Below are 18,316 nucleotides of genomic sequence, written 5' to 3' on the forward strand. Positions count from 1 at the left end.
TGGTAAAGAGTAGCTGTAATCTGTATACAATGCTGGAGGGAATGTAAAAAAGTACTTCACTTGGAGAAATGTTTAACAAATTCGTATAAAAGTAAATACACACTTGACCATATGACTCTAATCATTCACCACAGAAATTAAATATCCAGAAGAGACTTTTATGAGCATATTCATAAGAGCCCCAAACTAGAAAAAAATGTCCATCAACAGGTTACAGATAAACAAATTGTGGTATATACATATAATGGTATATTCCTCAGCAATAAAAAGGAATGAATTCCTGATGTATGCAGTAACTGTTGATTAATCTCAAAACATTATGCTGAGCCAAAAAAAGCCAGACACAAAAGAATAAATACCAAATGATTCCATTTATATAGGAGTTAAGAACATACTAATCTATAATGACAGATCAGCTGTTGCCTTGGGAGAAGGGTAGGAGAGGGGAGGACTGACTTCAAAGGGACATGGAAACTTGAGGATGATGGAAACATTCTGTATCTTGATTACAATTATGGTTTCCCAAGTTTATACATTCATTAAAACTCATCAGACTCATCAGACTGCATATTTACAATGGGTGCATTTTATTATAGAGAAATTTTATCTCAATAAACTGTTGATTTTCTTTTTCAAAGAAAGAGTAAAATTCCATTCTATCATGCCTAATGGTAGAGGATCCATTTCTCTACCAAATCCACCCAGAAAGCCCAAGCTGGTGGGGGAGGTTTATGGCCTTATCATAGTACCCACTTATAAGGACTGACTCACAGCTCTACAACCTAATAGCAAATGAAGTTTGTCATTTTCCAAAATATGTCTCCATGACAAAAATGTATTAGACCAATACCCTCTCACTATAAAAATCACTGCCGAGTCCTAAGTGTCATTTATGGATATATAGTCCCTGTTTTAAGCCAGTCTGAAAATCATAAGCACTTGCTTTCTAAGAGAATATCTAACAAATGGCAGAAGATTAAAAAAAATCCCTCTGTTTCTCAGATCTAGTGTCCCTCCTTCTAGATCTTTTAAATCAGCAATAGGGGCAATAACCAGTTTGCCAAATCAGACTTTAGTCAAGTATTGTATATATCTCATTCATTTGGCTGCCCAGCCACAGCCTGCTTCCAATGTTGGGGAAAGCCTCCACGTGATAAGGCTGGTGAAAGGCAGAGCCTGTGTCTTCTTATATAAAAACTCAAAATACCAGACAATCAAGCAAATATCTGGATCCAGATTACTTGGGTTCAATCCCTGGCTCCTCCACGTACTAGCTATGTAACCTTAGGCAAATTTCTGAAGTTCTCCTTCCTCATTTGTAAAATGATAACAGTACCTACTTTGTAGCACTGCTGTGAGAATAAAATGAAATAAATATAAAGTACTTAGAAGAGTGCCTGGCATACAAGAAGTGCCATAGAAGTTATTATTTATTTCCCAAGCTCTGCTGGCACTGCCATAAACCTAGGTTCTGTCAAATCGAAGGCAATTGCCCCAGACCTGGAAGCAGAAACCAGTAATAAAAAGAAAGAGGGACAACAGGAACTCACTCTGGAGCAGCCGTAACTTGCAGCAAGATCAAACTCTGGGTCAGCAGAGGCCATAGCACTCGTGGCAGCATCCAGGCACCATAGCTAGAGGTACTGGCAGTGCAAGCTGCTCTCTGTTGCTAGGCAATGGCAGAGCACTGGTACCCTCACTAAAACAGTGCTGGACCATGATTTTGGGCATAGTCCTAGGCACAAAGCCTGGAGTCTGATTTGTCAATCTTTCTGATAATTCTGTAAGCTACCTCATGTCCTCTTAGTAAATGTCTTTTCCATGTAAGTGAGTTGGAGTTGGTTTCATTGCTTGCAACATAAGACCCTGACATCAGACCTGCATAAGTGAATAACGGAAAATGGTCTTAGAATATCTTTGTGAATGTTTCTGAGTATCAAGTGAAAACTATGAAATGGTCTAGAAAGTTTTCAGAATGTTAGAATGCTATGAAACTTGTTTGACAGCCATGGCTCCCTAATCTAATACAACAATAGTAACTGAAAACCTGATCTTTATCGACTACTTTCTATGTGCCAGGTACTGTGCTAAGCACCTCACATTAATTATTTCATTTAACCTTCACAGGTGCCCTGGGAGGTAGAGGAGACTTTCCCAATTTTACAGATGAGGAAACTGAGGACTAGGAAACTTAAGGAATTTAAATAATGTATCCTCTTGTGTACAGAGCCCACAAGAATATTAAGAGCTAACATTTAATGAGCACTTACCATGTGTCAGGCACTATTGTGTTTTTGTTATATTATGTGTGTTGTGTTATATCATTATATTAACTGATTTAGTTCTAATTGTTCTATGTGCATTATCTCATTCAACCCCACAACTCTCTAATATAGGTTCCATTATTATTCCTGTTTTACAGGTAAGAAAACAGAAAGATTAAGAAATTTGCTTCATAACATGCAGCTAGCAAGTGATGAACTGGGATTCAAATCTGGCTTTAAGAACTTCATTTTCAACCTCTACATTACACTACCTTTCCAAAGGTGACTGAAATACACCATTGGGCCATGCCAACCAATGTATATGCATTCAGGTTTTTATGTGGGTCAAACCTACTGCTTTCTTAATGTTGACAACTTGTACTGTTGTTTCTTCTATTTCCGTATCATCATGCATAGTTAAAGAGTAGCACTGTCTTTACCTGACCCTCATTTCCAACAACTGAAGAATGAATGAAGCATCAGCCTCCAATTACATCATTAGCACTGTCTTTTGCTAACACCAGAGCCCCAGAGACAGCTGTACCCCGGAACTTCCTACTCCTCACTGTGGGCAAATGCAGAATAAAGCTAGGACATCTGTGAATCAGGAGGTTCAGGATACCAAGTCTGTTACTGCAAATGGCATCAACTGCCAGAAAATCTGTACGTGTTATCAATGATCCTGATAACTCAATGGTTCTCAACCAGGCTGAATTGCACACCCCCTCCCCAAATATTTAGCAATGTCTGGAGACATTTCTGGTTCTTATAGCTGAGGATGGTGTGCTACTGGCATCCTGAAGGGACAGGACAGGGATGTTGCTAGACATCCTACAATGCACAGGATAATCCCCCACAATAAAAAATCATCCAGCCAAATATGTCACAGTGTCAAGGATGAAAGACTCTATAAACAGCTTGATGCTATAAACTGCTTCGTACACTAGTCTTAATACTTACTCACTTTAATGTCATAGAAATAACCCATTCCAAAGCATGAGACCAACTGCACTGGGGGGAGAATTACTCCCCCCATGCCCTCCTTTGCTGAACCACTTAACACTGTCCATCATTCCAGCAAACGTTTTCAACACCACAAGAGCTATAACATGGCTCATAAAACTGCTTACTGTCTGACCCCTACCTACTCCTCCAGCTGCTTCTCATACCATTCTCTCCTCTATCTCCAACTTGGCCAATTAGGCAACCAAATAACTTCATCTTCACACTCAGGGTGCACAACAACTCTTCTCCCTGTCAATTCAACTTTCAGTCTATGACCTCTTCTGTGGTTACCAAAAACCTAAGCTAAAAGAAAAAAAGCTCCTCATGTAATTTTTTCTGGTACAACTTATGTTTTTCAAATTCTAAAAATATACCTTGACACTAACATTTAAAAAGGCCTTACAAATGACAGTCAACATTTATAGGTGAACACCCTATGGAAAATAATAGATACAACATAAACCAAAATTCACCCAGACTAAAAATCTAGCTTAAGTTTTTTTTAATGTTTATTATTTTTAAAAGAAATAAACAGCATGAGTGGGGGAGGGGCAGAGATAGAGGGAGACACAAAATCCGAAGCAGGCTCCAGGCTCTGAGCTGTCAGCACAGAGCCCGACACGGGGCTTGATCCCATGAACTCCAAGATCATGACCTGTGCTGAAGTATGACGCTTAGCTGACTGAGCCACTCAGGCACCCCGAAAATCTACCTTTTAATAAGGAAAGAGAAGGCATACTGGAAATACAATAAATTGTTGTTATCAATTTATTACCTTATTAATGGTAAAGCCTAATTTCTACAATGCTTAGAAACAAGGTAGAAACTTTCTAAAAAAGATGTAAAAGAACTTGTCTTAGCCTTAGGCTTCTGGAACTATACAAGGCACTGTATCTTCTAAAACACACATTTAACATTGGTTTTTATTCCAATTGACCACTGAACAAGCAAAAATAAAGTGATATAGTACTAAGCGTAAAGATTTTCCAATTCTTTCTTAAATCTATTATTTAAAAAAGTTATTTGAAAATTCATTAAAAAGTACTGTGAAATATTTTCAGTGCTCAGATCACTGGATGCATATATTTAATAGACATGTTGTTCAATCACGTAGCTATATTTTCTTCTAATTTAAAAGACTAACTTCTTAATTTCAATCAATTTGAGACAAAAGAGCAATGAAAAAAGTAAACAGTGTGAAAGAAGAAAAAGTAGCCATAAATATTTAACTCTAATTGTTCTAGTTATGGCTTCAAACAATGAAGGTTGCAGTGTTTACTGGGGTAATTATGCATGTCAAGAGAGACCATACTTTGTTCCAATACCAAAAAGCACAAATGCCTTCTGTGTTAGATGAAATTATTTACATTTTTGTTTGCCTACAAAAAGAGAAAGCAATTATATTAAACTCATAATTCAAATAGTCTTTGAAATTTCCTTCTGTATTAGTAAAAATATGACCTTCTTTTAAAAATGATTAATGTATTTATTATAAAGTGTTAACATAGTTCAAAAATATTAGGTGAATAAATCTCCTGCATGAAGTTTCACGAGAACTACCCAACATATCAGGAAACGTGGACATAAGGACCAGCTTTGCCCCTTTTTATAAGTTTATAAATATTCCTAAGTTTCAATTTCCTCCTCATAAAATGAGATTATTAACCTCACCTATATACCATAAGAATAAAATATGAAATTGCTTTGAAAACTGAAAATGCTATTTTATATAAAGATGTCATAATTATAGCACATTGGTTTCAGCTCGGCTCCAACAAGATGAATACTGGAATAGGTCCATCAACACTAATACCTGCCAGCACATCTCCCCTTGCTAACTACACTTTTCTAAACAGACCAATATCAAGACAGTTGAAATGGAATCCAGATGTTAATGTTTGTAACCTTGTTCTTTTTTATTTTGTTCTATCTCAGAGATTTCATGGTTTTAAAAGGAATATGACCCTCAAACCTATGATAAAAGGATGGATAAAGCAAATGTGGTAAAATCCAGATAATTATTGAACTGGATGATGAATATATGGGAATTCATTTACTATTTAACTTTTACTTCATATGTTGCAAGTTTTCCTTAAAAAAAATGTTTTAATATATTAGTATCAATACCTAATTTGTCTTATATTTTCAACCAGGTGCTACCTGAACACTGCATTTCAAACCTTCCCCCAACTTTCTCATCTCCTGTCATTCTCTTTTCTACATCAAGCCAATCTCAGCTGCCAGCCACCACTTGAACCACATTTCCTCCCACTCTTTCCCCACTGACACTCAGTTTCAGCCACAAAGCCCTCACCACTGTCCCTCAAACACATCAATCTTGTTTTTGCCCTTCTTTCCTCTCTCTGGAAAGTTCATACTTCCAGATTTTCACGCTGATTCTCCTTCACCTCATTCAGGTTTCTGCTTAAACATCATCTAAGAAGGGCCTTCCCTGACCAACTAATGCAAATTCAGTTTTCATCACTCATTAGCCCTTTAGCCTGCTTTATAGCAGTAAAGCTATATTAAATTATAAAATTATTTATGCGTATGTTTAACACGTCTGTCTCCCTCCCCAATATGTTTACAACATAAAAGCTGTCCTCTTGACACTCAAGATCCTTCCATGACCTGGACCATCTTTTTTCCACCAATTATGCTTACCCTATTAAATCAAACTTAATTATTCACACTTCCACATACATGTCTCTCAATCTCCTTTCTCTATGCCTTTGCTCAAGCAGTGATCATCATCACTCATATGCTCAAATTTTACCCACACTATAAAACTAAAACTCAGTTCAAAATGCCACTTGTGCTGATATTCCTGGCTGATACTCCTCTGAACTGCCAAAATTCTTTATTTGTACCACTCTACAGGCATTATTATTCTACATTTTATTTATTTTAAATTTCCTCTATTAATCAACATGTACCTAGAATGCAGGATCTCTATTTCCTTTTCAGACCTCTGAGTTACTTATGTAAAAGAAAAATGCAATTATTTGTGTATGTTTTTTGGGTATTAGAAACTGGTATACGTATTAGTGTTACTATATTGAAGGGCAGACAGAAAAAGAGTAATTCTGGCAATAATCCTAGAACACACTAATAAATACCTAACAGAACTATTTTTCTTTTCTTTCCTTTTTTGCTGTTAAAAATACATCTTATTTGCTTGTTTTCCTAATATCCTTGCTTCTACCTTTAAGTAATTTTTCCCCTAGTTTCTTAAATTTACTTCTATTTTTCACTTTAATTAACTTGAGTTCAAATCACAGCTCTGTTCCTCATTAGCTGTATAAGCCTTTTCAGGTCTTTGTTGCCTAAATCTGTAAAATGAGGGAGAAAACCTCAACTGCAAACAGGGTTATTATGGTATTAAACGAAATAATAAATATGTAAAACGCCGTATGGTATCTGGCACCAACAGACTCTCAGTGAATGGTGCCTACAGATAGAGAAGCAGCAGTTTAAACACATTTCCAGGTATAAAGTTTAAATATTAAAAACGCAAAGAACAAAATCCACTTTCATCTGCTCTAATCAAGACTGGACTAGGGTACAAAGCAAGCCAACCCCATGTTTTCTTCTCCTTTTCTAACTTAAAAAGAAAAAAGCTAATGTCACTTAAAAAAAAATTACATGTAGAAGAAGAAAGCATTTTTATGATCACTGATGAGCATCCTGGATTCCTCGGTGAACTAGCTGAGTGAGCCTGAGCAAGGCGATTCACCTTACAGAGCCTAAATGAACTTTATGTCTCTTCTTGGCCAGGGTTGACAATGCTTTTGGCTCAGTTCAAAAAGCTGGAGTTTTTCCCTTGTTTTTTTGTTTTGCCTTTGAAGAAATAAAAACTATCACCCATGTCATCATATTCTATTCCTAAGAAACAAATATTAATATATCATTTATAGCAGTGGAGTAAAAATTAATTCATTCATCAAACTGACCACCAGTGATGTGCTAAGCTTAAAGATTAGTCTGAATTACTGAAAAGTCTGATACATAGAACATTTAAGAAGTTCACAGCCATAATACAGACAGCAATATTTAAAAGAAAACTTTTTAAAAAAATGTTTATTTTGAGAGAGAGAGAAAGATCGAACAGAGTGGAGAAAGAGGGAGAGAGAGAATCCCAAGCAGGCTCCATGCTCAGCATAGATCTCACAACCATGAGATCATGACCTGAGCCAAAATCTGGATGCTTTAACAACTGAGCCACCCCACAAGAAAAATTCTTGTAAGCAAATCTGACCCCTGAAAATGTTTTCATCATGGACTTTGGGGAAAAAAAAAGGTTCAAGTCGGTATTATACTAATAAAGGGGGAATTAAAAATGTTTATTTATTTATTTTGAGAAAGAGAGGGAATTTGCAAGTGGAGAGGGACAGAGAGAGAGGAGAAAGATAATCCCAAGCACTGTCAGTGCGGAGCCTGCTGCTTAACCAACTGAGCCACCCAGGCGCCCCTAAAAGGGGAATTTTAAACCCCAAATAAACCCCTAAATCCTACATTGGTGAACTCTAAACTCAATACTTTTAAATTAAATTTGGACATAAATTCAGACTATACTCACACACCTGATCTTTTTTAAAAATATTACAACATTCCCTGTGAAGAGTGCACAATGAGTATGGCTAAAAATGCAGGGAATGCTTAACATGGATTTTAATGTTAATATATATTAAATTTTCAGAACAATTACATGGCAGTGGTTTCCTTCAGATCATCGTCATCCAGGATTAACTCTCTATTAAGCAAGAAATTTCTAGCTTAGCATCTATGTGAGTGACATTCACATAGACGAAATTCACAGTGGTAAACCACAAACACAACACTTTCATTTTTCATGAATCCTTTTATTGGCTGGGCTGCCAATCCTTCCTGTAGTTCACATGCATGAAACCTCCTCTGATCATCTCTCAACAGTATAGATTCTGAGATCTGATCATAAAAATCAAATCCATGAGTTAAGATAAATACAGTATACATAATTTCCTAGTTTCTCTGAACTAAACATAATTAAAGCATTGCTTTCACAAATAGTAAATAGCCAAACTATTTTAAATCACAAAGAATCTTGACTCCTCCCCTAGATAACACACATTTTGCCAACCAGAACTCATCTTTGACTTTTGGACTAAAAGTAAAGTATCTAGTTCTAAATCCTACATTAAAGCTTTCACACAGACTCACAGTATCTTGGCTTGGTTGAAGACATACTACATCTAGCATTGTGCACATATACTGATGGCAAATTGGTTCAGACTCCATGAAGTGTTCCAGGCTTGCCAATTCCTCTGAGTCAGTCACTATCTCTTTGAAAGTTAAGTATGTTTAACAAATAAATGGGGAAAACAATAGTTGTTCTAATACCTAACTGAATGATACCAAATTGTTCTAACGTTCAAAATGGGACAATATAAAAGTGCTACTCTGTAAATCATCAAACACTATAAACCTGAAGGTTTTACTAGTATTAGGTATTCAAAAAATATCTGATAACTTGAATTCAATATAAAACTAACTTTTTCATATCTCTTTCCTTAATCTAATGAGCTAGTGGTTCACTGAACCATCAAAGTGGTTAGAATCATTTGTAGAACTTCCAAAAAGAAACAAAAACAAAAAAATCCCACATGCCGGTTGTCTTATCACTATAGATTCACATTCAGTGAGTCAAAAGTTAAGTCCAGAACTCAGGTTTTTGGTTTTTTTAACTCTACACTTGGACTCTAATGCATACCTAACTAAAGAGAGTATACAGGAGTAGACAAGCTCAAATATGAACTTATTACTGTATTATTTCAAAAGAAATCTCATTTCATATTTATAGTAAAAGCTATAGTTTGGGGCGCTTGGGTGGCTCAGTTCGTTGAGCATCCAACTCCCAATTTCAGCTTAAGTCATGATCCCAGGGTCGTGGGTTTGAGCCCCGTGTCGGGCTCCGTGCTGAGCGTGAACTCTCTCTCTCTCTCCCCCTCCGCCCCTCTCCCACTCATGTGCTCACTCTAAAAAAATAAAAAAAATAAAAAATAAACAACTATAGTTTGACCCCAACTTTTACATTCATCTTTATGTAACAAATATACTCTAGAATTTTAGATGCCGAAGGCAAATAATAATTTCCCATTATGAAGGAATCTCTCTCTTCCCACTCCTTACTGTGTCTGTGTCTATGTGTGTAAAAGAGTTTATTCAGAAAGGCCCATGTTTAGACCAACTGAGTCAATCTGGACAGTGTAAAACTGATTGAGACGGGCTGATTTCAAAAATCTATAGAAATACCATCCAATCACCTCGGAATTAGACTTGACTTCTTCTGTGCCTGGTTTAGATGCACCATGAGTTGTAGTATCATTGTTGCAGTCAGACATACCTAAAAGTAAAATGTGTTAAGCACACATTAAATAATTTAGTTTAAAAAGCTGTACAATCTCAGTGATATTCTTATAAATATTCTGTAACATAATTTATTTGCGGTCAGAATGTGCTCTGCAAAATTACAATCACATGAGTATCTATTGATTATAACAGGTAAACAATTCTAACAACAAAATTTGAGAAAAAGTATTTATGCGGAATGTGAAAACATATACCTCAATGATTAAAAAATAATTTCATAAAACATTTTAGATATGAAACAAAATTTAAAAGACCAGAACATCAACTTGATTTGACAGATGAAAAACTCATATACAAGATATCTGAAGCAAAAATATTATTCATGGCCTACATAAAACCAAAGTTTTAGACTAGAACTCAGACCTCTTCTACCTCCCTGGCCAGTGCTCTTTCATATTGATAACACAGACATGACTATTCATTCTCGAAGTGAAACACGATACCCAGATTTCATTAAATAAAAAGTTTGAGCTATTTCTGCTTCTAAGTTATGCAACAACATTTATAGAATGCCAACTATACATGAAGAACTCTTCTAGGCACTAAGGAGAAAGAAGAGTAAAATTGAATTCATGGTCTGCAAGTACTCTGAATCTAATCAAGGAGACAGAGATAAATAATTACAAGATACCACGTTAGGTATTATAATGCAAAGAAACAAATTTTTACTTTTGAAATACACTGGAGGGAACAATTTTACAATTTCAGTTTGTAAACCGAACCCAATACCACATTAAGAAAATAATACAACATGAACAATTGGGATTCATCCCAGGAATACAAAACTAGCTCAATTAGGAAATCTATTACTATATACTGTATTCCTAAGCCTAAGGGAAAAAACACAGTTTTTTTCACATATGTTGAGAGATCTTTTGACAAAATGCAACATCCATTCAAAATTCAGTACTCAAGGAAAAGGGGACTAAGGGAGACTTTCTCAACATGATTTCCAATCACGACCTTGGGTAACTGAAATTGGAGAAAGTAAAATTGCAGCTAAAGGGAGACTACTGTACATATTAGGGATATTAGTCTGTTGTGTTTCAGTTCCCTACAGTCAACTATGGTCGATTAGCACATTATCCTCCTCTTGATATGTTGTCAAAAAATTAACAGCAGCTTCACACTGCATCACAGTGTCTACATCATTCACTTCAACTTCATCTCATCACATGGCCATTTTATCATCTCACATTACCATAGGAAGAAGGGTGAGTACAGTATAATATATTTTGAGAGAAAGAAAAAGACCACATTCACAAAACTTTTATTACCATATAGTGTTATAACTGTTCTATTTTATTATTGTTGTTGTTAACCTCTTAACGTGCCTAGTTTATAAATTAAACTTTATCATAGGTATGTATGTGTAGGAAAAAAACACAGTATATAAAGTGTTCAGTACAATCCCCAGTTTCAGGCATCCACTGGCAGTTTTGGACTGTATCCCCCACAGATAAAGGGAGACTACTGTAAAGAACTCTTAAAAACAAAAAGAAAAAACTCAAAAACCAGATTGAAAGCAGGAAAAAGACATGAACAGAAAATTCACACACACACAGAAAGACATTAAAACGGCCCTCCAAAATATAAAAATGTTCAAATTCACTCATAATTAGAGAAATGCAAGTTAAAACAACACCGAGATAACCATTTCTTACCTACCAGACTGGCAAAAAAATTTTAAATATAACAAAACTTTCTGTTCGTGAGGAAGTACGGAAAAACAGGACTCTCATACAGTGCTGATGGGAATACAAATTGGCACAGCCATTCTGGAGGCAACTTTAGTGATGCCTAAGATCATCATCACATACGCACTTACTGCTATACCCAGCAATCTCATTTCTAGGAATCCATCCTAGGAATATACCTCCAGCAATACAAAATACATAGACATTGCAGTATTCTTCATAAATGTAAAATATTGGGAACAGCCTAAATGTCTATACATAGGAAAGTGACTGAATAAACCATGGCACAGCCAAAGAATACAATACTATGCAACTATTAAAAAAATGAGGAAGATCTCTATGACATGGAGTGATTTCCAGGACATACTGTTAAGTGAAAAAAACACAAAGCCCAAAAATACTTATAGGTATACTACCTTCATGTAGAACAAAGGGAATATAAGAAAATACATGTTTCTGTTCATTAGAGCAAAAAGAAATACAAGAACAGAGAGACAGACACACACACACACACACACACACACACACACACACAGAGTCCAAAGCAGGCTCCAGGCTCTGTGCTGTCTGCACAGAGCCCGGCATGGGGCTCAAACCCATGAACTGTGATATTATGACCTAAGCCAAAATCGGAGGCTTAACTGACTGAGCCACTCAGGTGCCCCTCTAAATACCATTCTTCAGTAAGGAACTGTAACTCTTAGAAGAATTGGTTGATTCTAAGGCTGGAGCAGGGAAAATACAAGATGAGTTTTGAACATTTTCTGGTGTCAGAAAGGAAGGAGAAGTTAAAAAAAAAAAAGGTGAGAGCCTGTTGAAAGAATACAGGAGCCAACCTGAAGGAACCCCTAAAGGCCAATGCTAGAACAAACTGAGCAACAAAATAACTTATGATAATACTGTATTTAGACCCATAGATTAAGACAAATGAGTCCATACTGATATAAATAGCCAAATAAATAAGTAAATGGGGGTAAAGAGGCAATACTTCCATATGACAAAGTCTCAATTAATAAACATAGAAAAGAGGGAAACAGAATCATCATCTGGCAAATACCAAAGTAATAAATGTTGCAGACAAGATCCACTGATAGATGCTAAAATTAGAAGGCAAAAGTTAGAGAGGAGAAACAAGGTTTACATAATTTCCAAGTATCTCCCACAAGGTACTTACGAACTGAAAAGGGAAAGACAGTAAAGGAAATCATGGTTCACAGTGAAGAAACTCAACAGATATAACTTAACCAAGTGATCAAGTAATTACCAGTAGTAAGATATAACATCATAATCCCCTTGAAACACTGCACTGAGAAGGACACATCATTTCTGTGATATTCTTGCCAAAAATGCATAAGCTCAGGCCTATCATGAGAAAACACTGGACTAACGCAAACTAAGGGATGCTCCACAAAATAACTGATCAATACTCTTTAAAAGTGTCATGTTTCCTAGATAGGATCCTGGAACAGAAAAAAAGACAACTGAAAATTTAGTGAAATTCTAATAAGGTCTGTAGTTTAGTTAATAATATGATGCCAATGTTAGTTTCCTATTCTTGATAATTATAGTTATGAAGATGTTAGCATTCAGGGAAGTGGAGTGAAGAATCTAAGGAAACTGCACTATTTTTGCAAGTCTAAAATTAGATCAAAATTAGTTTTTTAAAAACAGAAAGAAATTCTGAACAAAGGTTGAGGAATTACCCTTAGATAAAAGTAGGAAACCTCTTCCACTGAGGGAAGAATGAAAAGGAGGAAGGAAAGGAAGGAACCCCTGGAGATAGCAAGAGTGGAATAGAAAACAGAAGAAAGTTAAGGCAATTCACTTTCGCGGTCTTCTACTTTCCTATGAAATAGAAGTTATCATCTGCTTCTCTGTATTAATCAGTAGCATCAATTAGGAAAATATATCATTATCATCCAACTGAAGAAAAGGTCAAATAACCCTGGACATAGAGAGAAACAGGAAATCAAGTTTCTGAGAATTACAGAGATAGGTACTAAATAATCTGTTTTATTGATATTCTTTAAATGCTCTGACCTACTTCACATTTATTTTTCAGAAGTTTGTTCATAAAGTTTGATAACTAATATACATGGGGAACAAAAAGATTTAAAAAGTTAATGACTTCTAGTTTGTACTGTTTAAGATACATGGTTTTTGATCTTTACACATATTCAGTTATCTTTAAAAACTGTTTTCAAAACAGAATGATAAGCTACTCTTTCAAAACTACCATTAATGCTCAAGCCTCTTAAGCAAATTTATACTGCAGGCCAAAAATGCTTCAGGTCATCTCTGGGGCTCTGATTCTATAAATCAGCCAGAGGTACTCATTAACTAAAGAGTGTTAAGAACAAATGACCTTTGGCGTGAATTATTAATGAGCACTAGAAAAAGTGCTTAAATAATATCACCCGAAGTTTATAATTCATCCAACTGTCTGGGATTATTTTTTATTTTATTATTAAAATCATATTTTAATTTCTATAAACTGAATAAACTAGATCTATCCAAGGGGAATTTATATAAGAACTTTAACCAGAATTCAATGAGGGAGAATTCTATACCCTATAATACTTAATTGCATTTAGGTTCTTCCTAAGGACCCAAGAAAGAGAGGCCAGAAGGTACCAAATTTGCCAGGATACTGGAAGAGGAAATAGAAGATTCTATGGATGCCAGAAAAGAAAAAACTACATTTACAGTCTCCATGTTGCCAACGAGTTAAAGACTAGAAGTTAGAAGTCTAACACTAAAGGATGTATGTATGGGATGATGTTGTTAAACAGAAACCATAAGTTTTTCAAATTAAGGTACTCTCATACCACACAGAGTCTGAAATGGTGTGCTCAAGGCACAGGAAGGCAAATAGAAACAGGGCAGAGGTAAACAGGATAAACATGGCACATCATATTGGAAAGAGAATTTACATTCTTTTTATTAAAATAAGTACTATAATATTATGGGATCTAAAACAAAATTCACTTGAATAAAACAATATACATAAGTCTTCTAAGAAATTTCTTGAAGTTTTGTAAAAAAATATGTGTCTCTAAAGAAACATCGGGGGGGGGGGAGAAAGAAACATCTGAAGAGGGATACTTCCTTCTAGAGGTACTTTAGTAAAAACGTTGGAGAAATACTATAAATAATTATTAATATATGTGACCAAGGAGTTCTAACTGGTGAGATAAGGACAATGCTAAGGAGGTAAATACAGAAAATTGAAAGCAAAAAGTAGCAAAACTTGGGCTTGCTTTAATTTAAATTTGCTTAGTTTCTTTAGACTATTGTATTGCTGATATTCCAGAGACTGGTTACCAGGCTAAATATTAAAGAAAGTTACTCTATTTCTTTCATTCTTGATGGAATTTATTAGAATATGTCTAGCTTTTCTCGCTTATGAATAAACAGAATGGAAAGACTTGTTTTAATTTCATAATTTAATACTAATTTTAAAGTTGAACTAACTTACAATAAAAAAACTTAGTTAAAACATATAGTGACATTAAGTAACTACATGTGTTCAGAGTTGAAAAGTAACATCTAAAATACAGAAGCTTTCTGCTGTAGTCAAAACAATTTAATTTTCTTTTTTATGACAGTAGTCTTAACGTAAGGAAAAAATCCTTTTCCCTACTATCTAATGCAAATGATACTGAACTAAAAATGGTTTACAACACAATATGTTCAAAGTACAATTACATTCCCTTTCATAAGTATAATAACTAAATAAAAGCAAATAAGATAATAACGAATCATTTACATTATGCTGCTGCCTTATGTCAACAATTATCTCATATCTGTAAAAGCTATTTTACCATACACCTACAAGTCCTTTTAGTGATAAGTTAAGATTACATTGCTCATCAGTCTAGACAATTCAAAAGTAGAAAGCTTTGACAAAATATAGTTAATTGCCCATTACAGGTAATAATGGGAAACAATTTAAAAATCAATGTTCAGGGGTGATTGGCTGGCTCAGCTGGAAAAGCATCCAACGCTTGATCTTGGGGTCATGAGTCTGAGCCCCATGCTGGGTGTATAGATTACTAAAAACAAACAAACTTAAAAAATAATAATAAATAAAAATCAATATTCAACTATTCCCATCTCCACCATCATTACTAACTTTCAACCAAGTAATACAATTAACTGGGAAAGTCTTATTTTCCCCATTTAGATTGTGTTTCAGAGAAACTAATGAGAAGTAAAATGATAAGAGTCTCAAAACTAAAGTACTTCCTGAATTCTTCATAGATAACTAGTTGCGTTCCAGAATATTAGCAGTGAGGCCAACCAAGAACCGAAAGAACTGGGGAGTTACTTTAATTCTGTAACTAAATTCCCAAAACTATATAAAGTAAACCCCTCAATATTTTTTTCAGTGGAAAAAAGCTTCAGAATAAATAAAGTAAGAATACAGCTTAAACACAGACACAGATAGTAACATATAGAAAAATTTATAGATATGCGTATTTACATGAGTTGGTGTATATTTCTTAGAAGCAACTGCAGCCAGAATGAGCACACATAGTGCCCAGATATTGGTTTCTAATACCATTCTCCAGTGAAGGGAACCAGCACTTCTTGGAGAAATACCTGAGTCTAGGCCTGGGGCAGGAAATATACAAGATGAGCCTGAACATCTTGTAGTGCCAGAAAGTAAAGATGTGCTAAAAAAAAAATCCCAACAACAAACCAAACAACAAAATCCTCACGATAGGGATATGTCAAAGGAATATAAAAACGAACCGAAAGAGCTCCCAATAGCCAAAGCTGGAAATAAAGTACTACTGGATTATATAACTCAAAGTATAAAATAAATATCCACGAGTCAATATTCATATAAATAAATGACTAAATAACAAATGAGGACAAGGAGACAAATTTCCCTTGCAAAAGAATTCCAAAAAATTTATGTACATACTCCACTGTTAAGAAGGTGGAATAGAACTCCCTACTTCTTAAGCATGTACTTCACATAGTGACTTTTTTCTAAGAAGTACAATATGCAAAGGTTGGGGAAGGAGTAACTTTACAGAGGACAAACCTAATAAACCCAATCTCAAGCCAGGGGACTAAGTCAACAACAACCACTGATAATATTTACTCTTTATACAATGAGAATGTCACTTTATTCCTGTGGGTCTTCCTCCCAAAAACATATTATCCAGTCTAATCCTAAGAACAGCATCAGACAAATCTCAATTGAGGGACAGTCTACATAATACTTGACCAGTAACTCTCACAACTATCAACTTATAATCAAAATCAAGGAGTCTGAGAACTGGTCAAAACCAAAAGGGCACATGACAACTAAATGTAATGTGGTATTCTGGAACAGAAAAAGGACATTAGGAGAAAACTCAAGCAATCTGAACAAACATTAGTACATATAAATATTGGTTTATGAATTGTGACAAATGTACCACACTAATGCAGTATGTTAATAACAGGGGAAGCTGGGCATGGGGTATACAGGAATCTCTACACTATCTGCAATAATTCTAAAAATCTAAAATTTTTCTAAAATAAGAGTTTATTATAAAAGAATCTAAGAATACTGTGTTATATGTTATAGTTTTTAATAATTAATATAAACTTATATTAAGATTTTTCATACACTTAAGAAACAGTATAACTCAATTTAACTACTATTTTAACTACTATATTAAAAATAGTTATATTCAAAATCCTGTAGTCTAAAACTTCATGAACTGAAATCTTTAATACTATATACTTGGAAATTCAAGCAATAGTTAGGCATGAGGTACTGAGCTAGAAGATAGGGATTTAAGAACAAGCCAAAAAAGAATGTAAGATTTGGTCCCTATCTTCATGGAGTTTGGAGGCATATAATCACACACAAAATGTAAACTGTAACTGTGGTAAATGTATGATCTGGGTGGTTAGAGTATTCCCTAAGGAAACAAAACTTCTGTTGAAGTGTGAAGGATAGTTAGGAGCTAATAAGGAGCCTTGTAATGGCAAGGAGCAAGACAAGTACAAAGGACTAAAAGGTGGCCAGCATAGTTGAAGTGGAGAGTTAAGCAGAACATGGTAAATGATGAGGCTGGAGGGCAAGGGTGAGTTAAGCACTGTTAAGGAGTTTTATTTTTATCCTAGAAGCAATGGGAAGTCATAGAAAAATTGGGGAGGAGAGAAAAGTGACAATCAGATACGTGTTTCAAAATAAGCCACTATGTCTCCAGGATGGATAATGGATTAGAGAGGGGCCAAAATAGAAGTGAGCAGAGACGAATGGAGGCTACTATAGAAATTTCAGGTAAGATGATGGTAACAACTAAAGTGGAAGCAGTGGAAATGGAAAGACGTAAACAGATTCAAGAGATATTCAAAAAGTAAGAGTAATAAAACTTGTTGACGGTAACTGGGAAAGGGAGTTATTAAGGATCACTCCTAATTTTCTGTTTTGCACAACTGGAAAGATAATAGAGTCACTCACTGAAATAAGGAGCAAAGAAAAATGAACATTTGTTTTGTTTTGTGTGGGAGTGAGGGGGAAATCAATTTAGTTGTAAACATATTGTATTTGAGAGAACTTTAATATATTCAACAGAGGGTGCCAACAAGGAAGCAAGATATACAGGCCTAGAGCACAGAGGAGATCGAAAACACACCCTTAGAAAAGCTGTCGTCTTTAGCCTAGAAAAGCAGCTAACTATAATCCCCAAATATCCAAGAAAAACATTAGACTTTGACCATCTGGATTTAATTAAAACAAAAGCTGAGAGAGAACATGGCAATAATATTTCATCAGCTAAAACGAAAACTGCTAGGCACCACGGGAAATACAGAGTTTTTTAAAATCTTGGTTCAATAGTACAGTAATTATGTCACTAATCATGCAGTATTTTAAGGTTTTAGCATGGCTGGCGAACATTGTTGGGAATGTTTTATACCTGTGCTGTCCAA

The 18,316-nt window shown here is 35.1% G+C and overlaps 1 protein-coding gene across 6 annotated transcripts in view; it reads right to left on the reverse strand.

Moving 5' to 3' along the window:
- ARFIP1 (ADP ribosylation factor interacting protein 1) overlaps nt 1–18,316 on the reverse strand; it is a 126,597-nt gene that overhangs the window by 102,729 nt on the left and 5,552 nt on the right. For 4 of the 6 annotated variants that reach the window (XM_027067465.2, XM_053216860.1, XM_027067421.2 and 1 more), the window contains exon 2: nt 9,572–9,651. The exons of the other annotated variants lie outside the window; for them this stretch is intronic. In XM_027067465.2, the coding sequence (XP_026923266.1) occupies nt 9,572–9,649 (78 nt within the window). In that variant the 5' untranslated portion in view covers nt 9,650–9,651. The remainder of the gene's footprint in view (nt 1–9,571; nt 9,652–18,316) is intronic. 6 annotated transcript variants of the gene reach the window in all.

The sequence above is a fragment of the Acinonyx jubatus genome, chromosome B1, assembly GCF_027475565.1.
Source record: "Acinonyx jubatus isolate Ajub_Pintada_27869175 chromosome B1, VMU_Ajub_asm_v1.0, whole genome shotgun sequence".
Taxonomy (NCBI): Eukaryota; Metazoa; Chordata; class Mammalia; order Carnivora; family Felidae; genus Acinonyx; species Acinonyx jubatus.